The following is a 22,482-nucleotide window of genomic DNA, read 5'->3' as shown; positions in this document are numbered from 1 at the left end:
TTGGAAAGGTAGAGGATAAACAGCTTGCTCTCACCTGACCCCAGAAAAGGGAAGGTTGCATCCAGTCTGAGCTTCTCTGTCTCAGTTTGGCGTTCAAAGAGTGGGGTGCGGGTTGCCGGGTCCCCCAAACGGGGGCTTGAGAAGAGGCTTTGCAGGGTCTAGGGGGAAGAGAAAAGGGAATGAATGAGCTACGCAGATGCATGGGCTCAAATTGTAAGTGGCTGATCTCGCTGCCTCCTGATCTGACCATCCTGGCCCTGTGGGCTGAAATGTTAAAAAAGGAGAAGATGGGGTAGAAATGACCACTCTGCACATGCTCCTTGGCACTATTGCAGTACAACGTCCTGACATCAGAGGCCCAGCTCACGACTTGAGCTGAAACGTGCTCTGAAGGGGAGCAAACGGCATGATACACCCTCGGCACATCCCCTCTTAAAAAACAGACGTGGTTCCCTCTTTCCCGCATCATACCTCAGGGGTCAGAGGGGCACAATCTGCCCCATGGTTGCTCCCATTGAAAGGGTTCTGAGCCAGCAGAAACGGGGAGTTGGCAGCCATGTCCAGGAGAGGGTAATTCACCAGGACCACTTTGCTGAAGTTGAACTTGTAGGTGAAGCGTTTGCCCTTCGTCTTGTGCAAGATCCGTTTGTTGTAATAGTACCTGGCAGGGAAAGAAGCAAGGGGCCAGGTGAGCCAATAGTGAGCAGGGTGGCTAAAGTGTCATGGTGGGATGTGCAAAACTGAGGTGGCAGCTGCTGACCAGAACCAGGAGAGTCTACCTTACACAAAGGCCTGCAAATATTCTGCGGTTAAAACAAAGACTAGTCCAGTGAATAGATAGCCAGGCCAAATCAAAAGCCCGTGAATTTTTATGTGGTGGCTTTTCATACAATGGAACCATTTGTTTCACCAAGACTGGAGAAATCCGGGTTCAAATCCCCACTTAGCCATTATACCCAGTTTGCAAGCCACCATCTCTCAGTCTAAGGACGTGGGTGGTGCTGTGGGTTAAACCACAGAGCCTAGGGCTTGCCGATCAGAAGGTCGGCAGTTCGAATCCCCGCGACGGGGTGAGCTCCCATTGCTCGGTCCCTGCTCCTGCCAACCTAGCAGTTCGAAAACATGTCAAAGTGCAAGTAGATAAATAGGTACTGCTCTGGCGGGAAGGTAAACAGCGTTTCCGTGTGCTGCTCTGGTTTGCCAGAAACAGCTTAGTCATGCTGACCACATGACCCGGAAGCTGTACTCCACTTCCCTCGGCCAGTAAAGCGAGATAATCCCAGAGTCGATCATGACTGGACCTAATGGTCAGGGGTCCCTTTACCTTTACCTATCTCTCAGTCTAACCTATGTCTCAGTATTGTTGTAGGGATAAAAGAGGCAAAGAAACAGGTGCACAACCTTGAGCTCCTTGGATATTATTATTATTATTATTAGCAGCACTAGTATTATAAGTATTAGTTTTCTTATTAGCCGGGGGGCAGGGAGGGGAAGAGGAAGGCAAGAGCTGAGTTTTGCAGCGAGTGAAATCACAAACCCAGTTAACTGAAAGGCCTGCTCAGCATCTGCAACCAGCAAGAAGAGCTCCTGATATTTTACCGAACATGGCTTCACACACACATGACAAAGTCGATCTCTGCAGCCATGAAGACTAGAAACTTGCAGTTTTAAAAGGAGGAGAATAATAAATCTTAAGAATTTCAGGAAGCTGGATTCTGCACTACCCGATACCAAATTCCACACTACGTGTTGCAGTCGTGAAGCAATGTATGGCAGCACCCAACATGTGGAACGAAGAGAGAATCAAAGGGAGAAGAGTTCTTTTTGTTCCAATTAGTCAAACATGAGGCAGAGCATGAAAGGATTTGGTGTTCCAACCCTTACGCTCAGTGGGAAACATGGGTCCCAACAACTAAATAGTGGCAACCAGGACTGTGTGCAGTCAATGCAAAAATGAAATAATAATAAAAATAATCCTCTAAGCAATCTGAATTCTGCACCCCAAAACGATGAATTCTGCAACCTGCAGAAATTATGCAAATAGAGCACATGTGCGCTGTTTCTCTCTTCTATGACTTGCAGTGTTTACTTCATTGCTTATTTTTTCTGCTACTGCTGGTCAAGAGGAGGATGAGGATTAGCACATGAACATTGCTGTGGAGAGGGGACGTGGGTGGCGCTGTGGGTTAAACCGCAGAGCCTAGGACTTGCTGATCAGAAGGTCGGCGGTTTGAACCCCCGTGACGGGGTGAGCTCCCATTGCTCGGTCCCTGCTCCTGCCAACATAGCAGTTCGAAAGCACTTCAAAGTGCAAGTAGATAAATAGGTACCACTACGGCGGGAAGGTAAACAGCGTTTCCGTGCACTGCTTTGATTTGCCAGAAGCGGCTTAGTCATGCTGGCTACATGACCCAGAAGTTGCATGCCGGCTCCCTCGGCCAATAAAAGCGAGATGAGCATCGCAACTCCAGAGTCGGCCACGACTGGACCTAATGGTCCGGGGTCCCTTTACCTTTACCTTATTGCTGTGGAGTTGGTGAAAGATCCATTGAAGAAAAGCTGAGCTGCAGGACCATCTACACAGAGGTTGATTATGCAAAAAATATTGTTGTCCTTTCAAAAGAACCTGCGGTGCATCACCTTCCAAGATTTCAAGCACCCTCTCCAGAATTCGAGAGAAGTTTTTATTTTATTTTTAATGAAAAACTGTACTATATTAAATCACATCACAAATGCTCTTGGCGCCCGCTTGTGACATTGGCGTCTGCCCTGACTTAGGAATCAGCGCCCTCTGCAGGCAACACCAAATTTCATCCCCTTAGTGGCCCATTAGGGGAAATTGGACTCGGCTCCACTTCCAAGCAAAGAGCGCCCCCTGGTGAGTCGTAACATGTCATCCAGCTCTATGCTAGCAATAAATCTCGGAGCGTTCCTTAAACTGGTGCCCTGGGGAGGGAGTGTGGGTTATCAGGGAGTCTTCAGCATTTATTTACTGGGCAGAGCAGAGACGAATTCCCGGGCTCAGTTAATAGGAAGCGTCAATAGCACTTAGCTCCTCATAAATATTAATTAGGGAGGTGGAATCTCAAGTGGCCAGAGAGGTGCAGTTAATTAATAAGCAATAACAAATATCGCTGTCGATCAATTACACAGAGAGGCTACTGGGAGAGGATGATAGCAAAGCTCTTGTGGGTTTTAGCAGTGTTTAGGAGAGGTAGGCAAAGGAACAGGGAATAAAAAGCATCCCTTCTCATCTCAATAATTTGATAAAGTCCTGGGAATAACATAAGCAACTGGGTATGCTGCATGACTGCATGTGAAACCAGTATTACACATAGCAAAGTGCAATCCTATACATGTCTACTCAGAAGTAAGTCACGTAGTTTTCAATGGGGCTTACTTCCAGGTAGGTATGTGTTGAAACTGCAGCCTTAGTCCAGTTGTCTATGTTGCAGAAATCTAACTGATGAATCGTATCAGTTTTAACTGATTAATCAGCTGATGGATTAAGTTTGCCAGTGAGCAAACTAATAGTACTTTCTTTGTTTCTAAATGATATAAATGTGAGTGTCTTTCGTAAGCATCCCTTTCCTGCATGGGGAGAATGCCTCTTTTTACAGATGATGGTTCGCCACCAGCAGTTTATATCAGCTGTTATTTTGAAAACTGAAAAATAACTTCCAAACAAATAAAATAAAGAAAGATGTTGCTGAATTAATCAGGGCGTGCACACACGCACACATATAGCATTAATATAGGGCATTTCAAGACAACCGCAGCTCTGCTATCTCAGTTCCCCTTACCACATACCACAGACCTGAAAGGCAAGCCTGTACTATCCTGTCCACATCACAGATGTGAGGCTGAGTGATGGTGCCATTTTGGTTGGCATCTGTCTGGAGACAACGGAGGAGTGTGCCTTTGACTACCCAGTGAGATTATGGCTGAGGTGGGATTTGAACAAACAACTCACTCACTCCTTCTTGCCCACTTCCTGACATACCCATCACATTACTAGCAATGCTGAAAGCCACTGCATGCAGAAGGTTGCCTTCTGTACCCTGTGAGCAGGATCACAAGCTCTTCTTCGGTCAGGCAGGTATGGTGGAGTGTTCAACTTTTTAAAGCATAAAATGGAAGGAACACACACACACTCCTAAAATCCCTTCAGTTTCACAGTGGGCTTGCTACGTGGCACTATTCTCAGTGAAACTTGGTTGAACACAGCCCAATATCTTTTACGGATTAGACTTCCTACTTCATGCATAATCATGCACAGGTAGGGGGCATCGTCTCACCATTCTTTAATTAACCCACTCTGTGAATACGGGAGATTAACTAAAGCATGTTAAGAGGCAACAAATCCACTTTAATTTTGCTCGTGTACATTTTCACAAACCCTTTAATGGGTTATTTTTACACCAGGGCTGTAGGCAGACTGGGAGAAATCAAATAGCTCTATACGTAATTCTTCTATGGTCCAACTTGGTCAACCTGGAGATTTCTGTCACTGAAGAAGGAGGAGATATAGAAAGACAACCCCACCAGGCCCTCCATCTCAAGTTATGGCTAGCCCCTCCACCTCCTCTAGAGAAATGGGGCATGAATAGAGCAATTGGCTTACTGGGTCTGTTAAATTCTAAGTTATACATTTAATTGAAACTATCTCCTTCCTTCGGAATCTCCAAAGCAGCAAGACTGTGCAACTGTTTCTTTAGGCCATGTACGACTCCTTAAATTTAATCAATAACCAGTCAGTTATAAAATGAATCAGTTTCAAACTTTTTAACCAATAGGTAACTCTAGTGGTTTTATTTAAAGGACTCGGGGATGTTTCCCCACCTGGCCCGCACTCAAATGCCTGCCCTGATTGAACATTATCGCACTGTAAGTATGAAGGAATAAAGAAATATAAAAACATAAATTCACCCTGGAAGTGGTTTTCCAAAGCAGTTGGGAGAAATAGATGGCTTTCAAAAACCCCGTTCGACCAGAATAGGCCGCAATGCTGCAGCGCAGGGCTAGAGGGCGCTGTGGCGCTACAGCGCAGAAGCCTGCGGATCCTGCCGCCCAAGAGGCGCTGTCCCGCAGCGAAAGTGCTGAAACTGTCCGGGTCCGACGCGGCAGGGCGTCCCAGTTCCTCCCAGTGCCCACCCATTGCCTCACCTCAAGGCCCTGCTCAGCTTGTCGTAGTTCATATGGGGCTTGCATTTACGGATTCCCCACAGCCTGGCCACCTCGTCCGGGTCCTTGATGACAAACTCGCCGTAGTCCCCTTGCCAGGCGATGACGTTCTGGTATTCTTCTTTTTGCAGAAGCTCCAGAATGAAATGCCACAGCTGGATCTGGCGAGAGCCGGGGCTGGACTCTGGCTTGTAGGCCCAGTCTGGGAAGGCGAACCCTGCCAGGAGAGAGGTGGAAAGAATAAACCGGCTGGGGTCTAGAAGGGAGGGGGAGTTGCTCTAAGACAAGCCAAGAGAATCACTTACGTTTCTAGAGATCATAAGTTTGCTGGATCTTTATCTCCTGCACCTTTGAAGCAGGTACGCAGGTACTTGCCTGCTGGGGCTCACGAATTCTGGAACCTCGTGAAGCATAGGAGCCAACTCCCAGGAGACAAGGGGTCTTCTGCCCCCTCCCCATAAAATATTTGAGGAGGCAGCCCTGCCCCCAACTTGATGGGCATTGCCATTCAAATGATGTGCGTGCACTGTGTCATGTGATCGATTTTGAGGGCTGGGGCTTACCAGGGCCCCCCAATATTTTATTCAAGTTGGCACCCCTGTTGAGAAAAGCAGTAGGACCTAACACTCTCTGGCGCAAGCCCTGTACCTATCTGTGTGGATGCAAAAAGAGGCAGTTTTCCCTCTCCCGCCCCCCGCAGTATGGAAAGGAAAGGGGGTTAAATGTCCAAAATGCAGCGACCTCTCAGGAAACTGATGCATTGCGGCGCTGTCACCTGATTTAAAAGTCAATTGATTAAATGAGCTTTGGTTGATTAATTGATTAGTCACTAGCTAAATCTACACATGCTTGTATACGAGTAAAAAAATAAAATCATTCTGAAACCAAATGTGCATTGCCTTTTTTTTAGGGGGGGGGGTCTGCTCAAATATTTTTATTTATTTCATAAAATAAATAAAAAGGGGAAAAACCTCAAAACAGATTTATAATAAGTGTTGGGGGGAAGGAACGTGAGGATGGCAAAGGGGTGGAATGGGATTGTGAATAACTGATTTAACTTCAGGCTTCCCCCAGTCCTTTCAGAGGCTGCGTTCGCACACATATTTGGAACTAAATCCTGCTGGGACCTGCGGGACTTGCTTCTGACTAATCACGGACAGATTCAGGCTGTCAGTTTCTCAGATTTTAGCACTAATTGTGTGTGTGTGTGTGTGTGTGTGTGTGTGTGTGTGTGTGTGTGTGTTAGAACAAAGAGGTCTAGAAGCTTGTTGTGGTTTGAAATGGAATGTGAAGGTTGTCATGTTTTTACAGAATTGTTGCTTGTTGTGGGGTCAGAGGGCATCCCACTGTTCTAGTGCTATTTATTCATTTGCTCAGCTTCTATCCCTCTCTTCATCAATGTATGATCCCAGGGTGGGTTACCGATGAAATAAAGCTTCAGTGCATGAGCACTAAAATATAACTTTAACAACCATATTAAAACCTCAATTGATATATTAACAGAGCAACAGAATGATTACAAATTTACATCCGGTTGATTCAAATCCCTGTGAAGGTGCCTGCAGAAGTCTGGATAAAGACTTGTGTCTTCAGCTTATGCTGGAAAGTCAACAGTGTCAATACCAGTGACAACGGAGAGCAGGACATTCCACAATCAGGAGAAGGTGCTGCCACCAAAAAGGCCCTCTCTTGTGCTGACACTACCTGTCTCATTCAGCAAAGGGCCACGAGAAGTGCCTCCCTTAAAGCTCTTAAAACTCAGCCTGAACGGTTTAGGGTCATATTGTTTTGCTGAGTTAAAGTGCTATAAACACTTACTTGGGACTAAGTCAACTGAACACTGAGGGACTTTTTTTCATTAAATTGCATGGATCAGGCTGTGATAGCAACTTATGCTAAGAATATCATCGGTTAAAAATGGCCATGGTTAATTAATTAATTAATTAATTGCATTTCACTTGTTTCTCAAGGCAGTATATGAACCCACCATAAAACTGCTAAAAATAGTTTTTAAGACAGTGCAAAAACAACAACTGAAGACTGGTTTGAAAACAATGCAAAAGGAACACCTTAAGTAAGAAGCAGTCTTAAGAACAGATTTTCCTGAGTGTATAAAAGTCGATTTCAATTTGGCTGTGAATTTTTTTGCAGTACAGTGGTACCTCGGGTTACATACGCTTCAGGTTACAGACTCCGCTAACCCAGAAATAGTACCTTGGGTTAAGAACTTTGCTTCAGGATGAGAACAGAAATTGTGCTCCGGCGGCACGGCAGTAGCGGAAGGCCCCATTAGGTAAAGTGGTGCTTCAGGTTAAGAACAGTTTCAGGTTATGAACGGACCTCCGGAACCAATTAAGTACTTAACCCGAGGTACTGTATGCAGATGCAGTGCAGATTAATTCCAGGGGGTTGCTGTGTTTGTCGTGGTAAAAGTATGGCACTGCAAAGATTAACTGGATTCTTGTACAAGTGTTTGTGGGATGCAGCCAGTTTGTCCAATGTATGAACAGGTATCCTCAGATGGCAGACATAGACAAAGGGCAAAAAATAGTATACAGTGATCCCCCCACTAATAAAAAAAAGGCCAGTGATATTTCATTGCCACAGTAAATTTGTTAGTCTTTAAGGTGCCACTGGACTTTGTATTGTTTTCATATGGATTTAAAAAGTTCCTATACCATACAAAGTGGTATTCCTGAATAAGTTGTTTTGTTTTTTTAAGATATCCTATGATATGGGACATTCCTAAAAACCAAGTGAAATTGGTAGTGAATTTGAAATGGTTCAGTTAAACCTGCTTCCAATTAAAGCTAGGAAATATTTTTGTATGTTATAAGTCAGGGGTAATTCTTTGTTACATCATTAATCTTCATGATTAAGATCCCAATCATTGTGTTTATTATTGAATTTGGAATGGTTGGGTCACCTTTTTATACTACCTTTCTGAGGTTGGTTTTTTTTTTAAATTCCCTATTCTGTCAGCAATGAGTATTTTTCATACGGTGTTTCTCCTGCATGAAACTGCTGAATGTTCATTCACTTATCAAGAGGTTTAGCTCTGTCACATGTGGCCTGAATCGAGATAACTGTTTTCTATCCCACTGCATGTATTAATTAGCATAGCAGTACAGGGATGCTTGCTTTAGAATCAACACGGCTTTGTGAACAGCCACTATAATCATTTCACATACATTTAAGCATTAGCACAATTATCACAGTCTGTAGTCATGGATTTCATTTCCCACTGCTTTCATTGCCAACATTTGTTTTCTCCCCACATTTTCGTGAGTATATGTGTGCCATCTTAAGAAATCTCTAGTCCATGAAAGCTTGTGCCAGAATAATTTTTTTTGTGCTTGAGGTGCATAAGACTCCATATTGTTATTTTACTGCGTGCAAACGTTGACGTTACTTTCTCTTTTTGTTGGCCTGCCCCTTCACCTCTTCTTTTTTAGTAGCTGTGCCTCTTTACCATAATTTATTTTTAGTGTCTAACTCTACACCACATGAACGTTCATGAGCAGATCGTTGCATGCAGGCACATGCCAAATAAACCCAAATGTTTGTGCACATGGCAAGACCTTTGCTAGTGAGTTTCCTCTTACACTACTTATAAAATGTTCCCCGAGTCCTCCGAGATCTCTCCCTTGAAGTTGAGATGCTCTCCGCCTTGTAGTTATTTCCACTTTCAGATCTTAATTCCGCAGTGGGCTTGAATAACAACCTGACACTGTGTTTAAAAGCAGGCATCTCCAAGGAGCAGGGATAGCCAGCTCGGTCACCTCCACCCCGACTAATTAATCATGGCTAAAAGCTGAGCTCTCTGCAGCTCAGGAGGGAACAGACTTCAAGCAGAAGGTGCTGAGGGACACACTCTGGACTCTTCTGTGCAGGAGAGGTCAGGCCGGCCTCTTCAGATCTGTGCCTCTATCTATGAATCTATCATTAACAGGCCTAATGAACTGCTGATCAATGCCTTGATTTTCAGTTACACAGAGCACCTTTGGCACCCCTGCAGTAAATTACATTCACTCTCCCGAAGGCCTCTCTCTCAGATGCCAGGGCCCTCGAAGTGTGAGATCAGACCCTCAACAGAGGCGCAGATACTTTGCTGGGAAGTCCTGGGCACTCTTGATGCCTCTCAAAGTGCAAAGGGGATCCCTGTCGCATTCCTCTCCCCCTTGCATTAATCGAAGGCATGAGGCACCAAGGGCAAAGCACTCTTGGCCAATGGGATCGTAGCAGGACTGTAATGTAATGCCCACAGAGTTTCTACATCAGCTCTAAAATATGTGCAGTTTACCTGCAGGCCCACAGCCTGGAATATTAAGGTGTTGGTAAGCCCTAGGATAAAGCAGGGGTCTGTCTGTGTCCAGTAGCCTTCAAAGATGAACGCTACTTAACTTGCTCAGTGCTTTATTTTGACGAAGCAAAATTTAATTTATCACAAAGGGAGAATAAGTACCACATGGTTGTCCGTCCATTTTATATACTGGGAGACTGGAGCAGGAACATTAGCTCTTCATTCTCCCTACACAGTTTTCCTTTTATTTTCCCATAAGAAAAACAGCTAGCAGCCTAAACAGATAGACAGTTTTGTCTCAAAGGTTCTGTTTGAGTCACCCAAGGAGATTTGGGGAGGCTTCCCAGTTTCCATTTCCCATCCTGAACATGGGAATGTTTTCCTTGGGGTTTTAGAAAGACAGGTATATATATATGTATTATTATTATTACTATTATTATAGCATGGGAGGCTGAACGAAATTTGCTTTTCATTTGTATAGCCCGCTCTTGGCATTTCCTGCTCTGTTTGCAAAGCAGAAAGAGAGGATTCACCGTGGTTCTAACTACTTCACAGAGCAGAGAAAATCCTGGACGGAGTCCTTGCTGCCGCTGTCGCTGCTGGGTGATCTGTTTGCTCCCAAAGCACATTTGCAGTTCACATGGAGCAACGGTGCGGAGTAACAAACCACATAGGCTTGGGGTGTGTACCCCAATAATCCTACACAGCGTATGAGAGCTCCTCAGCAGCGGACTGCTTCACACAGAAAAGTTTCCCTGGCTTTCGAAAACCCCTGTTGTAGGTGGAAATTGGCAGGTTCATTCTGCACCAACCACTCCCATTACTTTTTGGAAGGGAAGCGCCAGCTCACAACTCCCCCAGGAACAAGATCTTATCAGCAGGGGGTGGGTTGCTTAGTGGTGAATGAATGACACTTTGTACATGCTCAAAGGCCAATTCTTTACACTTTTTAAGGAGACTACACACTATTAATCACCCTGTCCTTTATTTTTAGGACCGCTTAGTAAATTACAGCTTCTGCCAAATTGACATGGAGTGCCTGGATTTAGATTGGCAGGAACAGGAATAAGTTTGCTCAGTCCAGACACCTTGAAAGGGCACATTGTGTACCAGCCAGTTAAGTCAAAATGAGCCTTGATTAAAATCTGGTCCTGTTTATCTGGCTCTTTGGTCTCTCCCCAGGCCATGGCTCTCACTGGCCTTGCAGCTCACTTCCTGGAGTCCCTTTGACTGGCTAAAATGTGTCCTTGATTATGCCTCTTGCTTGCCTCAGTGGATGGTGGAGAGATGTGGTTATAGCACTGCAGAAACCTCAGGCCTGTGTGTTGCTGAAATGTACCCTACTTTTTAAGAAGTAAGGGTCACATCCCAAGCCCCACCCACCCCTGGCAAGTGGCTCTACCCACTCCTTAGAAAGTTGCCTATGGGGGGGGTGTGGGCCCCCAGGCTGAATAAACTTCCATGCCATGGATTTAAACTCTTTCAGGTCGTTCACCCTTGCAAACAAATGAACCAGCAAACTAGGCGTGTGATACACAACCGCACAGAGGTTAAGCAAAACACAGTTTTCCACTGCTGTCGCTAGAGTGCTGGGCCTGGCAATGTGATTGACTGTTAAATTGCCATGCATTGACGCTGCAAAAATAGGTGAAGTTGCTCCCCTTTTTCAAGGGAGAGCTAGGTGGTGTAGTTAATGTGTTGGATTCACAACGGGGGAAACTAGGTTCAAAAGCTGCATAGCCGTGATGCTCACAAGGTCACCACTAGCCTACCTCCCAGGGTTGTTGTGAATCTTAAATAGGGACATGGGAAAACCTGCAAACGTTGCCTTGTGCTTCTTGGAAGAAGGTGAGATGTGGATGCAGGAAAAAATACATACAGTGAGACTTTTCCTCCCCCGCCAACACCAGACTGCTAAGATTCTTCCTTTGACTGCCCTGCCATGGTTTTAGCCTCAGTGTATGGGGAAAAATAGAATCAGCTGGCTAATGAAACATGCAAGGCTTGTGTCCTCAGAGGCCCAGCATGGAAAAGAGTGCCCTGCGGTTAAAACCAGCTCCTTTGATTGTCACTATTGCCCCCCAGCCTTCAGCTTGGAGCTACAAACTCCACAGCAGTCTAGACCCTTGGGGGAGATTTTGCTGTGCGAGAGGGGGAGGGTGCAGTTATTAGCTGTGTGAAATGAGTGGGTATGGTATTGTGTGTGTGTGTGTGTGTGTGTGTGTGTGTGTGTGTGTGTGTGTTTGTTTGTTTCTAACTGGGAGAGGGTGAACGTAGAAGCCATGATGGCTGTGTCTCATACACTGCATGTGGCTAGATTTGCATTTATTCATTGGATGGTCTCTAAACTGGATCCATTTGCAGAAAAATCTCCTCTTCAAATTCTAATGTTTTATATTTACCAGATATCCACTGACGATTCAAATATTTGCGAGTGAACCGCTGAATATTTTACGTATGATAATGTATCTTCCCTTCCTCTCTTCAGCCCCCTGTTTTCTGGTGGTTGCTTTTTATTATTCACAGCTGCACTCACATTTAAAAAAAAAATCTTCATTTTAAATTTATTTTGTTGCTATGAATTCATTGAATAAAAGTTAGGCATACATTTTAAAAACAAATAACTTCATTTTTTTCCATGTTGCATGCAATGGTATGTAGCATTTGATAGTTGACATGCAATAGTATGTAGTGCTTTTTGACATTTGACACCTGTCAGTATCAAAACAATCAAGAGATATCAACAGGTCTAAAGCCCTTGAGATAATGGTTTCACCTACAATGTTGAATTGGAATTCTGAAAATGAAATTTTTGCATGCCGAAAAAGTGAGAGAACAGCAGATTTCAAATATTTGTGAATGTTGATTTCAGCGTTATTGTATATGTCAGCAGCAGTAATGTGTAGCAGTCTTTTGCACAATAGCAGTAGTATGTATGTACATAGGTATCCAATCAGACCAGGTTTGATGTTGGGCATGCGATAAATAATGGTCTGAACACTTCACCTTATCTGTGCAGGAGCTAGTGAAGGAGAGAAGGAAATTCTGCACATGCTCAGAGGTCCCCTATTATTTACATATTGTGTGGCTAGCATTAAAAACCAACCAAATGGCACACCCATTTCTACTAACCAAAAGGAGCAAACTGCAGCAGAACATTTTGCTCAGTTTCTTTTGAGCCATTTGTCACCAGGTCCTAGAAATTGTTTTTACCTGAGCTAATCAAACTAATAATACAGAAGAACACTGCGCCTCCCAGGAAGTGCAGAGCTTATTCACCACTGAATGTGGGCGGACTGCACTCGTGGTCATTTGGAAGAACAGTGTTTCATAGAATCACAGATTTGTGGAGCTGGAAGGGACCACGAGGGTCATCTAGTCCAACCCCCTTTCACCTAACATGGGGCTCAAACCCACAACCCTGAGCTTAAGAGTCTCATGCTTTACCAACTGAGCTATCCCAGCTCAGGCAATAAGGAATGATTGCTACAGACTTATTTTAATCGCATTTATTTTCATGGGATTGGGGAAGACAATATGTTCACCCAAGCCCCTGCATGGAATCCGGGTACAGGGCAGAAATGAAGGCATTCTTGATGCCCATTCACACATGGTGTGAAATGTGCACGTATGAATGACTACTTCCCTCTGTTCTGCCTGTGCAGCATGATTTAAAGCATTTTGTCTGGGATGCGGGTTCAAGCCTTCACTCAGCCACAGAGTGACATTCAGCCAGTAGCCTAACCCACCTCACAGGGTTGTTGTTCTAAGTATAAAATGTGGTGGTGGGGGGGATTTGTACGCTGTGTTAAACTCACTGGATGAAAGGTAGGATAACAGTGAAATAATAAATAAATAAAAACATCAAGTTGCCCACTGTTGGAATTCATAGCTAGCTGAGCTCAAACACATGTTTAAAAAGAAACATGTGTTTTAAAAGAAAGAGAGTTTAAGAATTATTAGGACAGGGCCACTGGGCTCCAGAAACCGCAAAACAGAGTCTGGCGATTGGACCTCTCCTTGAAGGCTCAGCTAAAGTGACAATAATAAGGACTTGCGGTTGTTTCCAAAGCTACTCCTACACAGAGTAGACCCATTAAAGTCAATATACATGACTAACTTAGGGCCATTGATTTCTTTGGTTCTACTCTGAGTTGGATAGAGCCCTTGGGAAGATTATATATATATATTATTAATATTTTTGCTAAATCCTTGACTTCCTGATTTGGGAAAGACAACATCTCAAACAGCGCCATCTGTGTGAGTTTGTAGGTGGGTATTATGGTGGTGATTAAATTTGCTTTGACTTCTTGGGTACATCCCCAACCTGTTGAAGGTGCATAGCGGTGTGGTGGGCCATCTTAAGCTTCTTGGAGGGGGGGGAATAGGTGAGGTATAAATGCAATAAAAATAAATAAATATGGCACAATAAAAAAGCAGGAAGTAAGGCAAAGGAGAAAAATGTTTGTTCTAGTTGTATCTTTTCATTTAAAAATTGAGGTAGCTCAGTTGGTTATATCCCAGTGTTGATAGCCCCAAGGTCATAGAATAATAGAAAAGTAGAGCTGGGAGGTACCCAAGGGTCATCTAGTCCAACCCCGTGCGACAGAGGAATCAAGGCTTGATCCCTGTACGGGACAGCTGCATTTCCCTGCATTGCAGGGGGTTGGACTAGATGACCCACGGGGTCCCTTCCAACTCTACAATTCTACAAGTCCTTTCCAACTCTGCAGTTCTTTGATTTCCCAGTGGGGGAGGGGGAGCAGCACTGGCCAAGTGAGATCACCCTGGGTGCTTATAGGAACTGGAAGACGGAGATATAAATCTCTGCATAAAGAAACATAAACTTTTAAAAGTGGTGGATGCGCTGGGGTCTCACCTGGGAAAGTGCTAGACCGGTTTGGTCTATGGCCGGATCTACCCTGAAATTAACCCCCGCTGCTGATCTCTCTCTCTCTCTCTCTCTCTCTCTCTCTCTCTCTCTCTCTCTCTCTCTGTGTGTGTGTGTGTGTGTGTGTGTTGGTAAAGCGAAGGCAATTTTACCTGGAGTCCAGAGAGCAGGAACCGGCGAGGTGAGCAGCAGGTCCGAGACGCAGTTACAGTCCATGGCGCGAGAAGGTTACACCTGCAGAGGCGGAGAAGGGTCGTGAGATTGGATGGGTGGATTGGGGAGAGGAAGCACTAGCAAAAGCAGGGTTTGCACCGTTTGAGAGACAACTGGATGAATGCATTAGAACAGCGAGGAAACGAGTTCCAAAAAAAATGGAGTGGGGTGGGGTGGGGGAAACGGTTGTTGTTTTTCAGGAGACAGCGGAGGAGACAAAGTTCTGCCCAGCTTCTTGCGGCGCTCCCAGAGGGCGACGGGCCTCCTGCTGCATCCGAAGGACTACGAGCACTCACGGACTAAGGCCGAAGTCGCCAGCCAGCCAGCCCAACCCTCAATGCCGACCCGAGCTCCATTCCCTGCGCCCGCCGTTGCGTAAAAAGCTCAGCAGCGCAGCTCTGCGCGGAGAGGGAGAAAGAGCCCCGCGCCTTGGACCCGCTGAACCCGCGAATTATTCGCCTCTCTTTTGGGGTGCCTGCCGCGGTATTCCCCAGAAGTTTGACCCTCTCCCCACAAGCCGCTTTCCAGTTGAAGTACTCGGAATGGGACGATCCGAACTCGGAAGTAGGCCGGATTCACGAGTTATTGTGGGTCTACTCCTCTGGAATGTGGGAACTGTCGAATGGAATTTCCTTCTAATTAAACTTGTTGGCTTCAACCCCGAGGCAACATGGGCTTTGATGCGAGTTGGGCTGCTGGTGTGATGTCGGCCTGGGCAATTGCGTCTGCGTGCATTAAGGAACGCTGTGTGCCCCTGGTTGTGTGAACACGTCCCCAGATCGTGTGCACATTTAAATTAACGGTGCTGCCTTGCACATATACCTCTGCGTGACCCTGTGTGTGTGTGTGTGTACTTGTGTAGATCCATTTGGCCCTTGGGTGTTGGTTTCCACAGAATTATTATTTATTAAATCTGTATACTGTATTACTTATTAAATACGTCTGAGAGGGAGGCTGGTCGCCGCCGTCAACTGCTTCTTTGGCGCCATCTCGCATGCCGAAAAGCCTCCGCCCAGTTGTATAACGCCCCACAAGTCTACCCCCAAAATATCCGCAGCAGCCCACCCAACAAAGCGAATATTGAGGGAGGGAAGGGTAAAGTTTCTTTTCGTAACCTGCACATTCTCATTTTACCCAACCCCTTTCAACCGAAGAGCCACAGGGAAAGAGAGAGGGCAACAGGTAGCCCTCATTCAATTAGAATGCGCTCATTCAATTAGAAGAAAAAACAGACCGCGATCCTAAACACAGCTCCTTGAAAGTTCGTCCCACGCTGCATTTGATGGAACTTTCTTCCTCCAAAGCAGGCATAGGATCGAGGCCTAGCACCAAATCCCCTCAGTGCCCGAGAAGGGCTCCCCTTTAATTGGAGAGGGGGCTTCTTCACACACACGAATATTGCACACCTTTGGAGTGCAGCCTTGCACGAGGGCAGGGCAGTTTCCGCAGAATACTCACCTGCTTCCTCCACGCCAGCTAGCAGAATAGGGTTTGTTGGGCCCAGCCGCCCTCTTAGGAATCTGCCTTATCCCTTGGCCCAGTTAGCTCAGCCCTGCCTACACTGACCGGCAAAAGCTCCCCAGGCATTTTTCTATCTGCAGATACCTAGGACCGAACCAGGGGCCTTTCTGCGCGCCGAAGCACGACCTCATGGCACCTCTTTCGCTTGCCTCTCTCCCAAAATCACACCCAGAATGTCCGATTCTCCCCGCCAAAACTTCAGATTCACAACAGCAATAATAAATAACAGCAAATGTATTCATTCCATCAGCGCGCTTCACACCGTAGCAAGCCGGGAAGCGAAAAGAAAGAGGAAATGGAAAAAGACAAGTCTCTGCCCGCAAGGAACTTACAAACTACGAAGGAAGGAGGAGGAAAGGCAGCAGAATAACCGAGGAAGGATCTATACTTACGGTTTTCCCGCATGTAGATGCATATTCCTATTAAGTTGCATTAGCTTCCCACCCCGCCGCGCCCTCTCTTGTCCCCTGCTTCCTTCTCCCCACGGATTGCCCCATTTGCGCCCCACAACGGTTTAAAGCCCATCCTTACCTCTTTCCCGAGCCCCGCGTCCATCCGAGAGGTTTTTTTTGGGTGCCCAAAGCGGGGGCAGTGTCCTCCCTGGTTCTTCAAGAAGCATCGTCAAGCATTCCGCCACCCCCCCCCCGCGCCCCAGATCAGCCACCCTCCCCCCCCCAACTCAGCCGGCTTATTTGGCGGCTGAAACGCGCCTTCTCCCCCTCGCTCGCCCCCACCCGCACTCCCCCTCCAGCCACCCCGGGGCCGAGCGCGCGGCTGGCCGGGCTGTCAGATAATTACCGCGGCGGCGGAGGAGCCGGTGCCCTGGGCGACTCCGCTCGGCGCCTGGCGAGTGACACGCGGCCCGGAGAGCCGCATCATTTATGGATTCGCCCCCCGGACACGAAAGAAGGAGAGGAAGAGAAGGAGAGAGGGAGAGAGGGAACGCGCACCTGTCTTCCTCGCCTGCCCCTTACACGCTCTTTCCTTCTTCCCTTCTGTCCTTTGCACATTCCCCTTTTCCGCACCGCTCTTTTTCTCTCCCTTCTTCTCCCCGCTCCGTCCCTTCTTCTCTTAACTTCTCTCCCGCTTCCCTCCCCGAGAGCCCTTCATTCTCCTTCCTTACTCCTTTCACACAGACAACCACGCAACCCTTTTCTCTCTCTTCTCTCGTCCTATTCACATTCCCTCCTTCCCTCTCGCGCTCTCCTTCCCTCTCCTCCTCAGCTCGCTCCCTTCTTTTTTCACCTCCTTGCACCTCCACACTCTCCCCTTTTAAGGGCCTCTTTCGCGTTCCCTCCTTTTCTTCCCCCTTCCACGCCCGCTCCTTATCCCGTGTTGAGATCCTTCTCTTTCTCCTCTTCCCCAGCTTTCGCACTCTACTCTTCCACTATCCTGCCCTCCCTCTCTCCCTTCTGTCTCCCTCTACCCCTCCACCCGAGGAGCGCTAGAAACGAGGAGCGAGGGTGATGGCGATGGGGCGATGAGATGGGGCGGGTGGGGAGAGGGTCCGAGCTCCAGCCGTGTCCGGGTGCGGCGGCGGCGGAGGCGGCAGAAGCCGCTCCAAGGGTGACGGCGCCTGAGCTCAGCGCTCGGCTCCGTTTGTCTTCATTAGGGGCGGGTGTTTGCTTGTAACTACTCCTCACTTCCCCACAACAGCTCCACCGCCGGCATAAGGCGGGCTGGAGTGGCGGGGGTGTGCGTGGGGGAGGCGGAGGGGGGCGGCGATGAAAGAGACTCTCGCTGCGAGAAGCGAAAGTAAATAGAAAAACAGCCGGAAGAGACGAGGAAGGAGCATTTGCGCTCACCACCACCCCGTCTCCCTGCCACACAACTGTTGTTGTTGTGTTTGTGTGTCAGAGATGGAGAGGAGCAAAAAGTCAACACTCTCCCTCCCTCCCGCAATTGTAAACGCAAACATGTTTGAACGAGAGATCTTTCCCAAGGCAAGAGGGAGTTAAAAGTATTGGCGGCGGAATGGCCCAAAACTTTGATTCAAGCGGTATAGTGTGGACGAGGAGTGGCGTCCGGCTCTCCTCTGACAAAAACCACTTCTGTGTGTGTCTTCTCAAGCGGATGCTACCAGTTCGGGGGTGGGGTGATGTGTTTTCAGACTGGGATGCAGGTGGACAAATAGAAGCCTCCACCTGCCTTCGCCCAGTTGTTCTCCAGCCGCGCAGCTGCTTATGCCCATCTTCCCTGTGCAGGTTATGTCCGTCTATCTCTGTATTTACGAAGGCGGGGCTTTAATACTTCCTACATAGGCGCAGGGACATAAGATCAAATTCCAGAGATCTGGTGACCCGGCCTTAGCAGGGTGGGTGTGTGGCTGGGAGATGGCGGAGGAAGAAACATGAATGACCGGAAATTGAGGAGCTAGAGAAGATAGAGAGGCAGGTGGAGTGATGGGGAGACGCTCCACAGAGAGGTGTATTTAGACATCGTATCTGGAACAGAGTCGGTTCAAGACCAGTTTAGCAAGACACATTAGCAACTGAAATCGAAGAGATCGGGGTGTTCAAAACGCCGATAGATAACAGGGACATCGCAGCTTTGTCCCCGCGTTCAGCACCGGGGACAGCTCCGCCTAATAGCGAAATGGCGCTTTTCCCTTCCAAGCAACCCAACACAGAACGCGATACGGATAGACATAACTTCCACCCAGTGTCACCCCCTTGCCACCCTATTTCATGTAGTATCCCCTCACCTGCCCCCCCCCTTCCCGAGCTCCAAAGATGTCACCGAAGCCCCCGTCTTCCTTTCTGCGCGCCCCCCGCCGCCAGCTCCCAGCCTCTTGTCCTTGGTTGCAGTAATTTTCCGTTTGATTTGGGAGGTAATGCATTTTTTACAAATCAAAGAGGAAGCTAGCAGATCCCCCCGCAGGCCCCCAGGAGCCGGGGCCCAGATGAGAGGCGCAGATCATTTCCTTGTTAGTTTTGATTTCGGTTACCGAGGCTTTCAACTTCCCTCCAACCTCCTGGAGAAATGTTATAACAAGTAGCCGAGGGAATTTTCCCTTCTTTGCTTCCCCACTCCTTCCCTCCCTCCCTCCCTCCCTCCCTCCCTCCCTCCCTCCCTCCCTCCATTTCTGCCCCCTCCCCTTCGCTTTCTCGCTCAGTCTCATCACTGCATATTTCTAAAGCGAGGAGGGCGTAAAGCAGCCGTCCAAAACCGAAAAGAAGGACGCAGGAGAGACACGAAGCACCCAGGACGCCCCCCACCACCACGCCGCCCCCACCCCTATGAGACCCCCACTTTCTTATTTCTATATTTATTCACTCTCTTCCCACAAATTTTCCCCACGCGGTCTTTTCGAGAGATCCAAACATATTTTTTAAAAAGTTAGCGTTTTAGGTCAGAGGTATTATAAAAATCAAGACACCCAGGTTTTATATTTTTATTTTGGGTGGGGTCTGGTGTTATTTTTGGTTAGGATTAAATGTTTGCTGTAAATGTGCCTCCTCTGCACATCGCTGTGATCATTCAAGGGAGAGGACAGCTAGAGTATTCCGTCCGTGTTCGGTTCAGCAGAATTTCCAGCCCTACCCGAAAACTGCTTACTTGGAAGCAAGTCCTGCTGGGTTCAACAGGACTTGCTTTTTAGCAAGCCCAGTTGAGTGCGGTGGGATTTAAGACCAGGGAAGTGTGTGCAGGAATACAGCCTCGGACGAAAACCCGCAAACGCACTGCAGAGTCACGCGTGCATTGGTTTCCTCACTTGTAAGACTCACATAAGCGACATGCACATATTCAGGCGCGCGCACCCGCCTCATGCCTAAAGCTGCCATACCTGTCTGAAAAGCCCACCTATGAGCACACTTCGTGGAGCACACTGGAAGACAGGTGGGCAGGTGGAGAAGCACCCGCGCCTGTTTACCAGGGCTGTGCTTACCTGAGAGAAAGTCCATGGAGCTTACTTATCAGTGCACAAGGATAGGATGGCGCGGCACTTTGTGAGTGGGTGGTTTTGTCAACCGAGTAAGTAATTTAAGTTAATACCCCTCTGCCTTTTTAAACCGATTCAACTGATGATAAATTCGCGGGTTACCAAAACCTCAGTATGGGTGCCTTGACAGGAAGGGGAAACTGGCACCTTAATAAAGCGAAATCTCCAGTAACCGTGGAAGAAAAAGCCACAATCTAACCTTGATTATTTCAGAACGTGCAGACTCAAAAAAAACCCCCAAACAGGTGTGCTCTAAACTGGCAACCCCGCGGATACAAATTGGTCTTCGCCGATTAATCAACTAAAGCGCCAGTTGATTAATCCACCGATTAAAGGTTGCAGCCTGGATCCATACACGCACGCGCTCCCTATGGGTTGTTACCAGAATAAAGCACAGAAGTGACACTTGTGCACAAGCCGCAACACAAGCCTGTTTCTATCACGTACACACCGCACATATATACAAACACAAACCAGGAGGGGAGAGGGGCACGTATTCATTCGCGCAAGGTTTGAAATGCTAATGGCATCTAACTTTCCGATGCAAAAATAATAATAATCTGGGGTTTTTTTCTCGTTATATGGGGTTTGGGAGGGGGGAATTCGGTGTTTGTACCGCTTCTCTCTTTTTAATCTTAAAGGATATGTTTGCCGACCTGCCCCCTCCTTTCTTTTTTTGGGGAATCGATACTGTAAATTATTCATTGTCATTAATTATCGATTTGGGTATCTAGCGGCGGCGTTTGGAGGATGAAAAGGTTTCTTCCTTCTCCCCTCATTGTTCCATAACCTCCGGCGAAAGAAGCCAGAGCTAGAAGACACCCCCCTCACACCCCCTTCCCCCCAACCCAATCCACCAGGCCTGTTCCAAGCAGCCCCTATACACATGTTAGGGCAAACTCCGCTCGATCAATGGGGGATCAATGCGGAGGCATGAAACTAATAGCCAGCGAAGCCTCTTTGATCTGAAATCTCAGATCAAAACTCGAATACCTGCTTCTAACAAGACAGAGAAGGGAGGCGGGGGGGGGGAGGGAGAGGCGAGGCGGGCAGGGGGCCGGGAAAGACGAGGGAGCCGGCGAGCTTTAAATACCCGACAAATATTTAAACATACAGGTTGCAAGTTTAACAACCGAGGATCGCCCGAGTTTCAGGGGGAAGAAAGGGAAATGTCTGACTCCCTAAATGGAGGGATTTTGGAGTGGGTGGGAGGCGCTGGATACACACACAGGGAGCAGAACGGGAAACGGAGAAGGGCGCCCCCTTGAGGTTGGGGCAAGAGCAAGGGCTGGATCGCGGGTTTTCTGGGAGGGTAGGTAGGAACAAGAAAGAGAAGGGGGTTGTGAGTTGCACGCGAAGAGGGGGAGCGGGGTGGGCAATGACCAACAGAGGAGGACTACGCCGCTTATTATACTGCCCACGTCTCTACGGTCACATCCAGCAGCCCTCCGGGAAAGCGAGCTTGCAATTTATTAAGTAAAGTAATTAATAATTATTTTTTTAACAGTCTAATAGGGCTGCTCCGGTCCCCACGCCTTGTGCTGCCTCGTTTGATTATTTTTAATGTCCTTAGAAGTTCTCAGAACAACACTTTGTTTGTTTGGCGTTCTCCCCACCAGCAACACCCCGAATATCAGAGTTTTTGGCAATATTCCTTCGCCCTCCACCACCACCTCAGCTATCCCACGAGGGAGGCTGGCACTGGCAGTCCGAACACCCCCCCCCCAAAAAGAATTATTCCTTAGATCCCTGGTGCGTAAATCTGAATCCAACCTCACTGTTCCGTACATACCCCTTTTGGAAACTCCCACCCACCGACCCGGAACAAATGCCTCGGGGGAGGAATCACAATTTTGATAATAACTTACTAATGAGAGGAGCAAGAGGAGAGGAGGAACTTCAGCTCCCCAGGTGCGTAAAACTAAAGCCTCGCCCATCGCTTGCGAGTTTGCGAACTTCCCAACATAGATATATATTGCAAGTTATCCGGGGCAGAGAGACCCGCCTTCTGCTTGCAAACCGTGAGCTAGAGGGATGGCGCCATATAAATAGTTCATGCTAATAATATAGCAACTTATCATTTCTGTTGCGCGTACAGGTCTGGTTTTTTTGTTTTGTTTTTACAGAGGGTAAATAGATGTACTTAATGCTGACCAATGCGCATAACCAGTACATATAATATACTGATAAAATATATTAGTGATACTTTCTGAGACAGATTGCGGTGGGTACCATCTTATCGCAATGACGTGTCTTTAATGCCCCGCTTTTCCACGTGAGAGCTCGACACTTGATTATGGCCTCGCCTATCAAAATCAACGAGGTTTTCAACGTGCTTAAATCGGGCGGTATGCTGTTTGATAAATCTGCTCTAATGCTTTGTTTATGCACTATATGGACGAAATGCAACCCTATAGGGAGAATATA

General features: G+C 47.3%; 1 protein-coding gene across 5 annotated transcripts in view; it reads right to left on the bottom strand.

Annotated features, from left to right (window-relative positions):
- Positions 1 to 22,482, bottom strand: part of ERFL (ETS repressor factor like) — a 159,883-nt gene that overhangs the window by 5,921 nt on the left and 131,480 nt on the right. For 3 of the 5 annotated variants that reach the window (XM_083515935.1, XM_083515934.1, XM_083515938.1), the window contains exons 2-5: positions 14,531 to 14,612; positions 5,167 to 5,401; positions 472 to 661; positions 35 to 158 (exon numbers count right to left, since the gene is read on the bottom strand). In XM_083515935.1, coding sequence (XP_083372061.1) covers positions 35 to 158; positions 472 to 661; positions 5,167 to 5,401; positions 14,531 to 14,594 — 613 coding nt within the window. In that variant the 5' untranslated portion in view covers positions 14,595 to 14,612. Of the gene's footprint in view, positions 1 to 34; positions 159 to 471; positions 662 to 5,166; positions 5,402 to 14,530; positions 14,613 to 16,643; positions 16,711 to 16,910; positions 17,587 to 22,482 lie in introns of those variants that run through there. The other 2 variants (XM_083515936.1, XM_083515937.1) reach the window with 2 other exon arrangements.

This window comes from Podarcis liolepis (genome assembly GCF_965112155.1).
Source record: "Podarcis liolepis genome assembly, chromosome: 7".
In the NCBI taxonomy this organism is placed as follows: Eukaryota; Metazoa; Chordata; class Lepidosauria; order Squamata; family Lacertidae; genus Podarcis; species Podarcis liolepis.
Note: the sequence above shows the minus strand (reverse complement) of the source record. Positions and strands in the feature narration are given on the sequence as shown.